Source organism: Thamnophis sirtalis, unplaced genomic scaffold (assembly GCF_051295495.1).
Source record: "Thamnophis sirtalis isolate CommonGarterSnake01/CBP01778 unplaced genomic scaffold, rThaSir2_p1.2 scaffold_11, whole genome shotgun sequence".
Lineage (NCBI taxonomy): Eukaryota > Metazoa > Chordata > Lepidosauria > Squamata > Natricidae > Thamnophis > Thamnophis sirtalis.
In genome coordinates this window covers 59,990,350-60,007,749 of record NW_028261391.1, presented here as the reverse complement: position 1 = coordinate 60,007,749, position 17,400 = coordinate 59,990,350, and the positions used below count along the sequence as shown (strand labels likewise).

Here is a 17,400-nt window from a genome sequence, read left to right as displayed (position 1 = left end):
CACTTTGAAGAACAAGCAGCCCTTGAAGCTCAGTAACAGAATTTTTATTTCAAATAGGTGCCAACATCAAAGTCAGTCAATCAGAACAGAACTGGAAGGGACCTTGGAGGTCTTCTAGTCCAACCCCCTGCTCATGCAGGAGACCATTTCAGACAAGTGGCTGTTCTGTCTCTTCTTAAAAACTTACAGTGATGAAGCACCCACAACTTCTGAAGGCAAGCTGTTCCACTGGTTAATTGTTCTCACTTGTTAGGAAGTTAATTCCGGGCTGGTTTCCTCGTTGATTAGTTCCCATTCCTTGTTTCTTGTCTTACCTTCTCTGGTGTTTTGGAAAATAAGTTGATCCCCTCTTCTTTGTGGCAGCCCCTCAAATACTGGAACATTGCTACATGTCACCCCTAGTCCTTCTTTTCTCAAGTCATACTCAATTCCTGCAGTCATTCTTCAAATGTTTTTGTCTCCAGGTCCTTAATCGTCTTAGTTGCTCTTCTTTGTACTTTTTCCAAAGTTTTACTTTCCAAAGTAAGTGAGATCATGTATCTTCTCCTTAATTTCCTTGAACTACAAAATCCTGCTGCTAAATTAAGAGGTACAATTCTAAAAATACTGGCTTGGAAAATAGTATTTTTCACAATACTGTGAATACTATATACGGCAAATAGCAAGATTGGAGCAGCCAGAATTTTGCTACATACATTAAATATAAATGTCCTGAAACTGAAATTAAAGGATAGCTTCTTCTAAATAATTTTGATCACGTCATCCCTATTCTATATTGCAAAAGTTTTCATTATTTATGACATACAATCAATCAATCAATTAATCAATCAATCACTACATTGATCCATCGATCCACACAAAAGTGATGGATATTATACCATAACAAATTCGGAAGCACAACATTGGAAGGGAGGGATAATACTTTTATCCAGCTGAAAATTTCTTCCAGAATGGATAAGCATTTTAAAAATTATTTCTCAGCTCCAAATCGCAGGAAACAAAAACTTAAGTCTTTGGCTGAAGGAGGTAACACGAAAGGGAGTTAAGTAAATATCTTGGATCCACCAGTTTCCATATATAGAGCAGTGCATCTGGATCAAAAATAAGGTCGTTTATTTCTATATAATATGATTCTTTATGTTAAAGTCCAAATCTTGGCATTAACACAGAACACTTAGGGAGTCTACCCCAATAGATGCTAGAAGGACTGGAATTCAACACCGGTGACCTATAAAAACTACCATGGTCTAAAGAATATCTTGGTAGTCTCAATACAAGTCATATTTTATCACAGAACTATCTAACATAACCTTTCCCCCTCATTTAAAAAGTATGTTTAGAAGTGAGATTCTGTGAGATTATGAAGAAGCCCCCATTGTATATGAAGAAGCTCTTAAGTGTAACCACCACCTAATGCCCCACATACTATACATAGGGAGAAAATCATGCAACTTTCCTCAGAGAGCTCCTGCTAATCAGAGAGAAACATTTATTTTGGGCTACTAGATAAATAGTCTGAGGCAGTTTCCAGTGTTCCCAGCCAGACTCTGGAAGGTTGCCAGTTGCATAGCAAGAATCAACTGTCCTGTAAAGCCAGGACATGAGCAGAAATTATTTGCCTTCTAAAAAGGAGGAAGCAGGCCAAAGGTTGCAAATCTGGTTTGACACCTGAATAACCCCTGCAGCAAGCAGTGGTGATGCCAGCTCTGAGTAATCACACCACGCTGCTTTTGATCAAAAAGCTGTAATGCTTTCCTTTACACTTCTGAAAAAGCTAGAGCAGTGAATCGTAGAGATATAGCCTCATAAGTCATGCATGCACAGGAAAAAAAAGATTCTTCTGTCTATTTCGGAAAAAACAAACTCTAGAAATTCCACGAGACTTAAAAATATTTGTTGGTCCGAGCAGTTGTCATTTTTACCACATTCTTTAGATCACTCCGTAATGAAAAGAATGACTTTAATTAGTTCCAGTTGTTCATGCATCAGTAGACTTTTCCACATGGACAGAGGGTGTTTTGCAGCTGCAAAGCTTGTTGGCTAATTGCTCGTGTTCTGTTTGTGTGCAAAACAGATAAAACCAAATCTAGAAAGAGTTGCCACCACATCAGATAAGAACAGACATATTTTCAATCAGCTGCTGTTCCTGCTCAGCCTTTTCGGAATGAAGTGGTAAAGCCACAGAATTCATGGATTGTACAAGGGTTGCATGACAAGTAACGTCTCCACCCCCATAATTTAGGTTACACAGGGATATTTTAATTAATGAAACACACAGACACACACAAAAAAAGCTTTGCAATGAGTTCTTTTGTTAACTGTATTTATTTTTTCACATAATCACCACACTAGCTACACTTCTGCCAACAATGAACTAGCTTCTTCAAGCCATCACAAACTCACTCCACATTTTGTCTCTTCGACCAGGTCCTCAAAAGCCTTTCAGTCAAGCAGATGTTCATGAAGGTATTTCTCCAATTTTAGGAAAAGCCGGAACTCACGTGGCACCAAAGACTTTATGCAGCTGAAATAAAATGTTTTGGTCTCACTTCGCAATTGCCTCTTGGGTGGCTCAGGAAGTCCAAGGTTTAGTGTTGTTATGCTGATGTTGTCATGCTGAAACACACTCTCCTCCTTGTGCTTCCAAATATTGTTTAATCAAAGTTTTTAATGATACAGTGTAGTGCTCTGCGTCGATAGTGGAGCCAAGTTCAAGCAAATTTATATGAATAACAACATTTGAATTATTATTTTTTAAACCCCATAATTCCTGCTACAGAAAATCTATGGAACGTCTTTTTTTCCCCTTGCAGGTAAAACTTTGTAATGACATTCCATGCACTGGTGGTTTGTTTCTGGATTAAAATCATGAATCCCTGTTTCATCAGCTGTCACAATGGCAAGCTGTCACACAATGGTGGTGTGAAGAAATTACCGTATCTTTAATCTCATAGCAGGACAACAACTGCTGGCAATGTTCAATTCTTGAAGTTTTCATTCCTGCCATTGGCACGTGACAACTTCTTCTTGTACAGACTTTCCAATATTGAAGAACACCATTAAAGTGACATGCATATTTTATTTATTTGCTTCCTACCTTTTAAGTTTTATAAATAGCTCAGGATGGTGAGCAGAGCTAATACTCCTTCCTCCTCCTATTTAACAAAAGAGCTGTGACGTGGGTTGAGCTCAAAGACACTGACTGGCAAAGCAAGGGTTTTGCTGCACACATTAAATATAAATGTATTGGAAATGAAATTAAAGTATAGCATCTTCTAAATCAGTGGTTCCTTTCTCAGTCCACAAACTGATCCTCAGTGCCCCCCACCCAGTGGTGGAATTCAATTTTTTTTACTACCGGTTCTGTGGGCATGGCCTGGTGGGCATGGCTGGGGGTCATGTGACTGGGCAATTTGCACAACGGAAGGAAGATAGTAACAGTAAAATTCAAAACTGTAACAATTAATTGCACATTTATTCAAAATCCAATTTAAAAACCTTTTTAGTTAATGTTAATTCAACAAAATTGTTGGACATGATCCAGTGATACCAGGTCTCTGATAGTCATTTATCAAGAACCTTAGTAACTAGTAACTTAGTAAACTCAGTAAAATTTAGTAACTACTTCACTGTTGTTAGTAGATGATAATTCCTGTGTAGATATTGAAAGAAGTAATCTCAGTAAGGTATTATCACAAAGCACAAAACTGCAACAGGTATCATTAAGATATCACAAACTTACACAAAAATATCTTCTTGTAAGAAACCCAAAATGGATAATAAACACTTTTGTCTTTTATCTAAAGTTTTTCATCTTTAGATCAATGACCTTAATTACTTTTTCTCTCCCTCACAAACATACACATATACCAGTGGTGGGTTTCAAAAATTTTTAGAACCTATTCTGTACGTGTGGCCTATTTTGTGGGCATGGCTTGGCAGTCATGTGACCGGGTGGGAGCGGCCAATTTGTAAAATTTGGTGAAACTCATTTAACAATGCTCTTGCTTAGCAACCAAAATTTTGGGCTCAATTGTGATCTCTTTCTTTCTTTCCTTCCTTCCTTCCTTCCTTCCTTCCTTCTTTCTTATACCTCTCTTTCCCTCTTTCTTTCCTTTCTTTTTCTTCCTTCTGTCCATTCTTTCTTTCTTGTGTGTGTCTCCCTTTCTTTCTTTTCTTCCTTTCTCTTCCTTCCTTCGTTCCTTCTTTCTTTCTTGTCTCTGTCTTCCCCACTTACTTTCTCTTTCCTTCTTTCTCTTTTTTCTTTGTTTCTCTCTCTTTCTTGTCTCTGTCTCTCTTTTTTCTCTCTCTCTCTTCCTTGCTTTTATTCTCTCTTACTCTTTCTTTTTTTCTCTCTTTCTCTCTATCTCTCACACCCACTCTCTCTCACACACACACACATACCTTCTAGTTGGCGGAAATTTCTGTTTTGCCAGCTGGGAAGCTGGCAAAGAAGCCTCGTTTTCCCTGCCACCTGCAGCTCTTGGAGGAAGGAGGAAGGGAAGCGAGCCCCAGGCCTCATCTCTGCCTCCTTCCTCGAGAGCTGGCTTCGGGGACGGCCAGCCTCTCCGTCACTGCACCCTTCACTCGCCTTTCACCCAGAGGATCTCCCAGTGGGGTGCCTGTCATTTCATCTCCCGAAAGAAGCTTGGGAGGGACAGGCAAATGGCCGCAACTCGAGGCTCCTGAGGAAGATGCTGGACACCAGGGATGGCAGTGATGCCCGCTGCTGCTCTTCTGTTGCTCCCGGTAATGCAGGCTTCTTGGAGAGCATTAAGTTGCTGGTGCACCAATTCCAGCAGCTACGTTTTCCCTTGAAATTTGCTGTCTCAGCAACCTGAAGGGGACAATTTCTTGGCACCTCCCGACTCCCCTCAGATCATTGAGGGGCCTCACGCGCCTGCTCACTTACATGGCCTGCGTGCTTCCAGCAGAAATGGGAAGCGCAGGGATCTTAATGTAGTAGAGCGGGGGAGGCTGGAGCGGGAGGTTAAATAAACAAATTTGGCTTCGCTTCCTTGAGAGACCGCCTGCTGCCCATTACCTCCCAAAGACCCATTAGATCGCACAGAGTCGGCCTCCTCCGGGTTCCATCCACCAGCCAATGCCATCTGGCTACGACCCGGGGGAGGGCCGGGCCGTTGCAGCTCCGGCCCTTTGGAACGAACTCCCCGCAGAGATTCGGACCCTCACCTCTCTCCCTGCTTTCCGAAAAGCCGTTAAAACCTGGCTGTGTCGGCAGGCCTGGGGTTGATGAGCTCCCCTCCCCTCTCGACAGGTGTGGTTGTTGGTCATTTTAATATGTTTGTTTTGTACTTGTATGTTTCCCCTTCCTGTTTAAGTTGTTCGCCGCCCTGAGTCCCTTTCAGGGAATAGGGCGGCATATAAATAAAATAAAACTTAAACTTGCGCGCGGCAAGAGAGAAAGGTGCCTGAGACGCTCCTGGGAGAATGTCCCCTTCGGGTTGCTGGAACAGCAAGTTTCAAGGCAAAACCCAGCTTCCTTGGCAGCAAGAGAGAAAGTTGCCTAAGACGCTGCTGGGAGAATGTCCCCTTTGGGTTGTCTCCTTACCGCCCCCCTGCCACTTCACTTGCCTCTTAGCACCCCCCTGCTGCCCTCCTTGCCCTTTAGCGCCCCCCTAAATCATGCCACCACCATCCCAGGAGGCGGTACTGCCCACTTTGGGAACCACTGTTCTAAACGGTTTCAATCACTTAATCCCCATTATATATTGCAAAATGGTGAGTATTATATCATAACAAATTGAGAAGCACATTGGGGAAAATAGAATATTTCATGCAGCTGATTTCCCCCCCCCCCCCCGAATGGATAAGCATTTTAAAAAATTATTCCTCAGCTCCAAATGGCAGGAACTCAAATTTAGTGTTTGGCTAAAGGAGCACAAAAGGCAATCAGGTAAATTTCTTGGATCCACCAGTTTCCATATATAGAGAGCAGTGTATCTGGACCAAGAATAAGTTTATCTGTTTCTATATAATATGATTATTTATGTTAAAAACCAAGCCTTGCTATTAACACAGAGCACTCAGGAAGTCTGCCCAAATAGATGCTAGACAGGATTGAAATCAACACAGATGATCTATAAAGGCTACCATGTCGGGATGTGGTAATCTCAAGGTTTTCATCGGATTTTACTTGCTTTATAACCTCTTCAAGCCCAAGAATGCAGCTCTACAGAGATATATAAGGTTGAAATGGAGTATTTCAAATTCTGCTTTCCTGCGTAGGAAAAGGGCTTTTCCCTTTTAGCCACACAAAGTCTTGCAGAACCACCGTCCAATGGATACACAGCTTGGGAGGCTGAAGCTCTTCTACTTAAATCTTGTAAAAAACACGCTAAAGCAGTGTTTCTCAACCTCGGCAACTTGAAGATGTCCGGACTTCAACTCTCAGAATTCCCCAGCCAGCATTCGCTGGCTGGGTAATTCTGGGAGTTGAAGTCCAGACATCTTCAAGTTGCTAAGGTTGAGAAACACTGTGCTAAAGGCACTGACTTTAAAAAAAAAAAAAGATTGCAGAAATTCTGCATCCTGCTGTGATGTAATATCTTGGCCAGGAAGGAGTGATGAAACCTTTCTTCAGAAAACAGAAGCAGTAGATCGCAAATGTTTTTTTTTCCCCTTCTAGCTTAAGACCACAGGCAAGGAAAGTTGCAGATAAAACCCAGACAAGAACTAAATGCATTTCAATTCTATTTAATTATAATAAACCCTACTGTGGTTATTCTTTCATCATGTATTCTATTATTTTCTCTTCAGCTACATCAAATATTTTGTTAAAAGTTCTTGGCTGGAAAGGTGAGGAATCCATATCCATGGTTGGTTGGTTGGTTTATTCGACTTGTATGCCGCCCTATTCCCGGAGGGACTCAGGGCGGCTGACAAACCAGAAGGGAAGGGTCACAATACAAAAAAGTAAAAAGACAAAAACAAACAACAATACAAAACGATTTAAAAAGTCACAACACGCACAACAATTCGAGTAGGGGTGGAACTCAGGAGCCTCAGGCCTGCTGGAACAGCCAGGTCTTAACGGCGTTTCGGAAAGCCTGAAGGGTGGTGAGGGTCCGAATCTCCATGGGGAGATCGTTCCAGAGGGCCACAGCAGCCACAGAAAAGGCCCTCCTCCGGGTGGTCGACAACCGGCATTGGCCTGCAGATGGAACTCGGAGGAGGCCTAATCTGTGGGATCTGATGGGTCTATGGGAGGTAATTGGCAGAAGGCGGTCTCTCAAGTACCCAGGTCCAATACCATGTAGGGCTTTATAAGTGACGACTAGCACCTTGAAGCGTATCCGAAGACCAATAGGCAGCCAGTGCAGCTCACAGAGGATAGATGTACATGGGTGTACCAAGGCACACCCACAATCGCTCGCGCGGCTGCATTCTGGACAAGCTGAAGTCTCCGAACACTTTTCAAGGGCTGCCCCATGTAGAGCGCATTGCAGTAGTCCAGTCTTGATGGATTTTTGTGTTAAATGGCCCTATGGCTACAAGCCTTGTGCCACATGATAAACATTATACCCAACACTCTAATTCATTTTCACTTCTTTTGGAGAAGATAAATAAAGTCAGTTGAGAGCCTCTGATGATTAAGTACAGCATATGCTTCCAGGACTTACAGTCCTCTTCCTCAGATGATAGCAAAAGACTTGTGAGGTTATCCTTCTGAAAACTATAGTCAAAATACAAAGTTTTAAAAACATTTTACCAGAAAAGTTTATTATAAACAAGCTTGCCGAGTCTGTGTCAAATCATTCATACCATTATTTTATTTTTATTCCTTATGTTATTGACTCTACATCAATATTTCCTTGGGATTTTGGATCCAGTTATTGGGAAATTAGCAGTTGGATAGTTGCATAGACCTGAATACATTACATGCATTTCACCCCTTAAATTACATCATGGATAGGATATGTGTACATACTGTACAATCACTTGATATTTGAGCTAATAGAACTTAATATGTGAACAGATATCAGCTTTTGACAAATAAAGACAAATAAACTTGACAGTTTAAGTACAATTATATGATCTCATATATTTCCCATTAGATGAAGTTTAAAACCATTCTGCTAAAGCTGTATTCAGTTTCAAAAGCTGTAATGGAAACTGCTTTCAGTTTCTTCAGTTATTGAGAGTAAACACTGCCAATAATGACTACTCACAGCTTACATTCCAGAAAACACTTGTAAAGTTTATTGTTAAACGTAATGACCAGGCTTTACAAATTGCATTGGGTCATGTTTTTATTTAATTATGGCTTGAGAAGAAAGCATAAGGACTAGAGATTCATATGCATCAAACCATAAACTCTGGCGGACAAATCACAATGGCCGAATTCATAGGTCATGCTAAGCTAAAATTTACATTTTGGTTGAGCAAGGGGCAGGGGTGGGTTTCAACCGGTTCGCGGCGGTCCCCGCGAACCGGTTGGTCGGCGAACCCGGAAGTAAATAACTTCCGGGAACGGCGAAGGGCCCACCCGCCCGCGCTCCTTACCCGGTTTTGATGAGTTCTGCGCTTCCACGCATGCGCAGGACGCATACAGCACCTGCGCGATCCTCCAGGAGCAGCTGGAGCATCGCACAGACGCTAGTACGCATGCGTGCACTGCGCGCGTGCACGAGGACGCCGCCGGCCCCGTTCCAACCGAACCGGTTGGAACGGGGCGAGAAACCCACCTCTGGCAAGGGGGTAGGCAACACTTTTCAACCTGCAGACCATATTTTTGTTCCTTGTTTCTTCCTGCTTCTGAAAAATAAGGGATGTGGACGATGGTATGTCACTGAAATAGACACAATATGATCAAAATGCCTCAATTTTGTCCCATAATTCATCCAAAACGACAACTCCAAAAAGATGACCCTCATCTATTATGAGATGTCTTGGGATTTACCAATGGCATGCAGATAAGTCTTCTGCAGTTCATGGATTGCCTGTCCAACCTAAAACTGAGAACAGTTATAGAAGGATGTCCAAAATAAAGTTTGGACAGTAAGGACATTGCTATTTCTTTACTGTAACTGTGTTTGAACAATATTTTATAAACTATGCATTTTCTGATAGTTCAATAAAGATTAGTTATATAAAACATCTTGTTCACAATGGGATTAAGTTAAATGGGTTTATTTATTTCAAGTTTATGAACTATTTTTATCCAATTATTTAGCGCTGCATTTAAGCTACTCTACTCTGCATTAAGCTACTGAATTTAAGCTGGAAAGCAGAAGCAATAATTGAAAAGATGAATCTTTCCCTCTATTACATTAATCTTCTAATCTATTTCTCAGAAATAGTCTAAAAGCTGTGTCAGCACTACAGCACTCATTTTTCAGATCCAATGGCCTCGAAACAAGCAGCTATCTTGAGTATCTTACACAAGTGCATTTTCGAACACTGGGACTTCTAAAATCTTTTTACATAACTTGGTTTATTCTTAACACCTACAACTGAACTTTTATATGTGCGTGCAGTACATTGTTTTATAGATATGTTGAGTGATCCCCCCCCCCCCGAATTATGAGTTAGTTTTGAATCTTAGAGACCGCACAGGTAGAAGTCTATGGAGATTTTCTGTCATCCAGGTATGGTTGAAAGAAAGAATCTTTGGGACACACCGGTAGATCCAGGATGATTTGGCCCTTTACGTCCTTCAATAGTGCCCCACTCACTACTGCAATCAAGTGGATCCATCTTGCCCCTAGTTGTCTTCTTCACCTCTTTTTCCCCACCTTTCCCAGCATTATAGACTTTCCTTGACTGGGAGTTATTGATATAATGTCTTTACAATAATTTGAGCCTGGGAACATATTCCTCAAATTATAATTCTGAATTGATCTCTTCTATCAATTATTTTTTTCTTTGATATCCCAAATACTGAATAGCTTTTCTTAAAGCTAATCTTCATAGAATTAGGCAGTTCCTAATTGCCCTGCAAAAACCCAGACAACCACTAGATGGGAGCAAAAAGTTAAGTTTCTTCTGCGTCTCTTTGCTGATTTTCAGTGATGATCCAGATTTTTGATGGCTAGGTATGATATGGCTACATAGCAATTCAGATAATATTTAGCTGCAAATGCTGGAGCTTGTTATAAACACATTTTGCTTTAAATTCTGATTAGATGAGACCAAGTTGCTGAAAAATAAGACGATTAAGACAGGAGGCAAACTTTGTCTTTATAGTAGTGTTCGCAATGCAGCTTGGAGTTAAAGTGTATTTGAAAAATTAGTTTGCTTACTCATGCATGTTTTTCAAAAGTTAACAATAGAAAACATGGGCAGCAGATTTGTCTATGTAATTAGTTGATGTTGCTATTATCTACACTGACCAGCAGCCAATCTCAAAAATGTCAGGCAAGAACGTGTCACAGTTCTCCTTAGAAGCATCACAAAGTGAATCTAGGGCTTTCTACACACAATAGATATGCTTATACATATATATAAAACATGCTATTATATCTATTTGGACGTGTAATGTACCAACTAAACAATGGCTGAAATATATATATCTAAATTTGTATAGCAGGGAAAGGAACAAGTTACATGTTTTACAAGGTGTAAAAGAAAGAGGATTGAATTTGCTTGATTTGAAACTATACTTTGGAGTCTGTGGTTTAGTTTGGATGGAAGAATAGATACTGATGAGAAATAGGAAGCTTCTGGAGTTAGAACAACTTGACTTAAGGGTGACGTAGATATTTATGTTATGAAAAACTAGGGTTAATGCAACTTTAAAAATAGCATTTAGCATTTGGACTTACATCTCACTTCACTTTACAGCCCTCTCTACGAGTCAGCTTATTGCCCCCAACATTCTGGGTCCTCATTTTATTGACCTTGGAAGCAATAGCAATAGCAATAGCAGTTAGACTTATATACCGCTTTATAGGGCTTTCAGCCCTCTCTAAGAGGTTTACAGAGTCAGCATATCGCCCCCACAGTTTGGGTCCTCATTTCATCCACCTCGGAAGCATGGAAGGCTGAGTCAACCTTGAGCCGGTGAGATTAGAACCGCCGAACTGCAGATAACAGTCAGCTGAAGTGGCCTGCAGTACTGCACCCTAACCACTGCGCCACCTTGGATGGAGGGCTGAGTCAAACTTGAGCCTGGTGAGATTCGAATTGCAATACTGCAATCTAATCACTGCGCCACCATGGATCTTGAGTTAGAGTGCCATATTGACAATATGGAATAGATAAAAGTCTAGGTTGTGCCCAAAAATACCTTTGTGGCTCTCAGCATAAGAACCATTTTATAGAAGACAAATGATAAATAAACATAAATGATTAACTAACTCTCATATACCAGAATATTGCCAGAAGAATGTAAAATAAAATCAAGAGAATAGTTGGCACAGAAGGAGACACATGTCAATGGTTTTCTTATGTACTGTTATTAGACGTTTGAAGTAGGTAAAATAATTGTTGATATTGAACTATATAAAATTGAATTTGAAACAGTATTGTGTATAGATGATGAAATGTGTTGATAAAATGTATCAATTTTTATTGAAATTTGAAACAGAAGAACAAGTATGAAAATAGGCTAATATTTTTCTCAGAATGTACAAATGTAATAGTGGGAAAATACGTGGTTAAAATAACTGAAATATATACATGGTTATATTTTTTAAAGATAATTTTTTATAAAATGATGTATTGCTGGGTATTTATCACTGAAAAAATTGTGTAGGATATATAAGACACAAATTTATGCTGAAAATTTAATCAACAAGAGCGTACATTTTATTATGGTGTCTGGAGGGACAAAAAAAAGATAAAATATAGATGATTTTAAAGACTAATAAACATTATTCCAATAATTTTTGGAATAAAATCATGGAATTTTCTTTTTATGCGTGATAACTGCAATGAGATTATTATATGCACAAAGGTGGAACGATTTAATTTTAGATACAATATAGGAATGGATTATGAAGATAGCCAAATTGACAGCTTTGTTAAAGAAAATATATTGCCTAAGCTTAAAACTGAGTTTAAACCTTATTGATTTTTTACATGAAACAGGGGAAAAAAAGTATGATATATGGTTCTGATGACTAAAAGAAATAAATATAGAAAAATGTAAGTAACGTTATAACCATGATTAATTTACATCTGTACTTATAACTGTTGTAAAAGAAAATTGGAAATAACTTATTTAGATTTCCTTTCTCTTTTTTCTGCATTTTTGGCTTCGTCTTTTTCTTTTTTTTTTGTTCCCTTCTCTTTATGTTAGTTCTTGTTACAGTAATTTTAGTTTTTGTCTTACTTTTTTATACTGTGTGTGTGTGTATGTATACACAAATGTACATACATACATGCAAAAAATAAAAACATATAAATGCTATTGTTATATTTTCCTGTCCTATATGTACTGTGTATATAAATAATTATGAAATAATTACTTTCAAATTATAGCTAAAATTCAACAATATAGTACGATTAAAACAGCTGAAAATGGAAATGCTGTTCTTGTGTCCATAAAAATCTGCATAAGAATGCAGTTCGTTCTGCATGGTACCATTCCATTAACTGATATTTTTTTTAAGTGCTAACTAAAATGCACTTCCCTATATTTCCTTTCTGAATCTGTTGCTCTCCAAATATATTGTGACTGTCAACTGAGAGACATCTGGAGATCCACAGGTTGCGTTATTATTTTATTATTAGATCCAGTGGTTATTTTATTATATTTAGATACCGTCATACTAAAAAAAAATACATTCCCAGTAGCTTATATCAAAAACATAAACTCTAAAAACAGAACCAAAGTACTAAACTACCATTGCACAATAAGTGCTAGGACGACTGATTTATTTCCTAAACACCCTTTGAAAAGTTTGGACATTTTAGAAAATATCCAAGGAAGATCTACATTAAACAAACATTTTAAAACTCCACCAACAGATTTTGACATACAATCTAACATGATGGCACAGATGTGTGTATAGTGTTTGTGTGTATATATATGTGTGTATGTATGTATGTATGTATGTATGTACCGTACGTACATACATACAAACACATATATATATTCGTAGAGTTTCACGGGTGTAGGTACGCTGGTCTTGTTGTATTCGGGGTCTTTTCCCTTGTAAGATTGATATTGTCTTGGTAACATTTCGGCGAGATCTCACTCGCCATCTTCAACTTCAAACCCAGCCTGAAGATGGCGAGTGAGACACACACACACACACATGTATCTCCTATGTCTTGAATTGATATGAAATTCATTGGGAAATCAGCTATAAAATGAAAGATCTATCCTTTAAAAATAGAAGTGTACTACAACCATTAAATCCAGCATTCTTCTCGTTACCTTTCAGATATGTTAAATTATAATCCACTACAATGTTCTAATCCCATAAGACTAAGAGAGTCTCTGTCAGTGAAGCTCATCTCAGATTGAATTTCCAATTATCTTCAACTATTCCTTATGGAATGAAAAGTTTATTTATATGTTTCCATCCTACATTTCTATACATAGGGCTCTCGGAACAACTACCAATCAAACCAAAAAAAATAATAATATGAAATTAAATATGGTAAAAAAAAATAGATAATTCAGATTTAAAAAGATCAAGCGAGGAGTAAATCATGACTCCTTTCCTGAAAGTGGAAAAATGGCCGTTCATTATATTCTAGACAGTTTGGCACAGAAACCCTATGAACGTTTGTCATAGGTATAGTTTTGTATAAATGAAATAATAGAACAAGATCAAGTGTACCCACTCATCACTACATATATCAAGTTCTGTTCCACGCACTCATGGCAATCTTCCTTTGCAATGAATGCACTAATACTTATATCCATAAAAAGGTAATATCCAAGACTGCATCCGCAGAGCCCAGAAACCTTGTGTAAATGAAGTAATATAAAAGAGAATCAAAGAAATGTGTAATCTCTGAAGACGGTTTGACAAGTCATGAGACAGTCAAAATACATCATCAGTACAGGCAACAAGACCCAATTCAGACATTGCTTTTTCACTACACAGCCCCATAGAAGAAAAGCATGACAGAACGCGTGAATAATGTCTCAAGCATAAGGTTTGTCCAAACAGCATGTTTTAAGAAACCATAATATACTGGGTGAATCATTCTTGAAGTTCTATTAGAACAGATAACCTAACAACCCATAGTTTGTAAGCTTCACTTCACACATTGTCTAGCACAGGTTTTTCGAACTGTGTTCTAGGGAATCCTAGACTAAGGGACGGATGGACGGACGGAAGGAAGAAAGGAAGGAAGGAAGGAAGGAAGGAAGGAAGGAAGGAAGGAAGGAAGGAAGGAGGAAGGAAATGACTTGAATGGACCAATTTCATTAAAACACTGCTATCTGATCTGCGGAGGTGGATCTGGGATTTTTTTTTAAAATAGCAGATTTTGCAATCTGAAAAAAAATAATGAAAAATCCTGATCTAGTACTCAGCAAATGAAGAAACAGATAAAAAGTCTGTATGAGTTACTTAAAGCACCCTTACAAATTAAAGGCATTCATTGATTTCTTTATATTCCTTTATATGAATGTAAAGAAAGAAATATTTATATCCTCAACCATCTAAAAGGCATATATTTATTCCACAGAGAAACACATCTTACATACTGGTAATAAGGTTTGGAAGTTTTTGTCAAGCCATAAAATGCCTAATTTATCTCCTGCCACAAGGTGGCTCCTCACAGATGTTCCGTGATCACTTTTCTCTCTTAGCATTCAGTCAGCAACTAGATTTCCTTCCTCGCTTAGAAATACTATGGCCTGATTCTAGCGATCCACTGGGGCTGAGATGAGACCCCTTTATTTTTAATCCTCAATTCAAGTATATAGAAACATTGGACCGAAAGCTTTAATCAACATGCATAAGAGGTGAAGATCTGGTAGGAAACAGCTATCAGATTCTCTTCTCAAGTAAAGCAAATTATTCTCCTACCTTTCTCCCTTGGCATATGACCTAACCTTTTCTTGTTTTTATACCCAAGAATTAATTTCATAGGTATCTTCTGGGTATACATAAGGACTGTGTCCACTGGTTGATCAATTATTTTTTGATTATTAGATAGGGTCTCTAGGAGACACAGCCGCATAAACACCAAAAGAGGTTTTCTCGAATGTATATAAGTTGTATTAATTCTACTACTACTTCAGTAACTCTTAAAAGGCTCCCTTCATTCAATCTTTCCTATTCACCTTGCACAATTTAGACCAGAATCTTCAATCATTAGGTGACCATCACCTGTATTTTTAAACAGGTAGGTTGGTGTGTTGTTTTTCTTAAACACTTTGCTAAGGAAAGGTAAAGAGAGAGAGATGCTGACTTTAAGTACCCCACCCACCCCTTGATTAAAAGACATCGTGTGGATATGGCACAAGGGGGAAACAAATGCCTCAAAAGGACGGCTTTTCCTGGAAGCAGAAGCAATTGCTCACCCCAGCCCCCCCCCCCCAATTTCCCAGATAAGAAACCCTCCCTTAGCATTTGCTAAATCCAAGACATCCAAGCAGAGCTCCAAGAGATTATAGGAACCTCTGCGAGGCCAGCTAGGAGATTGTTCTTTTTTCATTCATCAAATGCGGTGAATGAAACCTCCCCTCCAAAGACTGCAAGCTGCGCGCTCAAGAGCTAAGAGCTTGATCACCTTTCTGAAAAAGCCCCCCCCCCCCCCCGTTCTCCTCGGAGAGGGTTCAGGATAGAGGCAGGAAGGAAGGAAAGGAAGAATGGAAATGCAGAAGGCATTCAAGTCACCGAAGCAGAGACACCCTTGTTCCTCACCCAGGCGACCAAGTGTTGTAAAAACGGATTCCGGATCGCTCGTGAACACGGATGAAGTTCGGAATGGCCGTAATTCTGCTAATAGCTCAGGGCTGGCAGCCAGGTCGTGGCTCCCTCTTACCCCCACCCCCCCCCACCCCTCCAAATATGTTCTATTTTGCAAATGCGCGTGCACAGCACCAAACTCCAGGATCTGATGCAAAGAAAAATATTCATAATATGTCCCCCCTTCTTTAACCGGTGCTTCATCGTGCACGGAGAGCGCGGGGGGGGGGGCGAGGCGGTTAGGTTTTTCATGTGCAGTTTGCAAGGTCCAGTAATTGCCTTCCGCCCTCGCTACGTTTGAACCGCTCTCGCCCCCTTTCTCCTCCGCCGGTTTCAGTGACGTGTTTAATGACATTGGTTTAAAATACGAGAAGACCCCTCCGAGTTCCTGAGAGCTCGTGGTCCCCCCCCTCTTTTTTTGGCCACACACACACACACACACACACACACACACACACACACACACCCCTCGTGCCAATTGAGCCGAGCCCGATCGAGCTTCCGAACTATTCGGATTGCCAGAACGTGCTTCCACCCGTGGAAAGCGAGCCGCCAAACACAATGAATCCAGGGCGCAAAACGTTTGCGGGGCGAGAGTGAAAGAGATGGGGAGTTGGGCTGTGGGGGGAAGGCAGGGCGAATCTTGGAGAAGGGAACCGCTTCTCCCCCAACCCGGCTTATGCAGAACCAGCAAGCAAAGAGCCCGGTCTGGAAGCACCGCGTTCACACACACACACACACACACACACAAACACACACTCAAAAAAAGCTGGGCTCCAGAACGAAGGGATCAACCGCACACGCTGAAGCCCGGAGGATGCACCCATCCCCTTCCCGCCTCCGCCGCTTGGCATCGCTCCGCACAGGTCGAAATGCGACAGGGCAAAGGGAGGGTGTGTGTGCAGGGAGAGAGAGAGATGCTTGGCGCCGAGCGAGCTTACCTTCTCTGGCTTTGAGCAAAACCGTGTTGGCCACTATATTCTCCAGCTCCATTGACAAGCTCGGTCGGGACGCGGGGCAGCGGGCGACGGGCAGCTTCCAGAGCCACTTGGCGCTTCGTCTTCACCGACGGCGGCGGCGGCGGCAGCGCGGCACCAACCCCTCTGCCCTTAGGGCATTCTTGCGCCGCTTTCTCTGGCTTCCTCCGACGAGGTCCTGCCTTTGAGAAAGAACCACCGCTTGCTCGGCTGGCTGGCTTGCCTGCCTGCTTCCCTCCCTCTCCCTCCTCCTCCAGCCCGAAACTCTTTCTCCCCTTCGCTCCGCGGATCTCGCTTACTCCATTCTGGGCGCCTGCATGTAAAAGCAGAAAGGAGGAAAAAAAAAAAGAAAGGAAAAGCCCACCCTCTCACCGCCCCCCCCCTCCTCCTCCTCCTCTGCTGGGGAGGTTTCAGATGGGCGGGCTTCTCTCCCTCCCTCCGCGGGGGTGTGGTACTACGAAGCGGGTTCCGCAGCATTGCGCAGGCGCCATCCTCAACAGCTGGCTCGTTCCTCTGAGCGTGTCGGGAGACGTAGTTTTTTTTTTTTTTTTCAAAGGGTGGGTGGGAGGCGGGTGGAG

The 17,400-nt window shown here is 40.9% G+C and overlaps 1 protein-coding gene across 1 annotated transcript in view; it reads right to left on the bottom strand.

The window, feature by feature from the left end:
- GRK5 (G protein-coupled receptor kinase 5) overlaps positions 1-17,113 on the bottom strand; it is a 186,075-nt gene extending 168,962 nt beyond the window's left edge. Inside the window, exon 1 of the mRNA XM_087725895.1 lies at positions 16,787-17,113. Within this exon, the coding sequence (XP_087582021.1) occupies positions 16,787-16,838 (52 nt within the window). The 5' untranslated portion in view covers positions 16,839-17,113. The remainder of the gene's footprint in view (positions 1-16,786) is intronic.
- Positions 17,114-17,400: the final 287 nt, after the last annotated feature.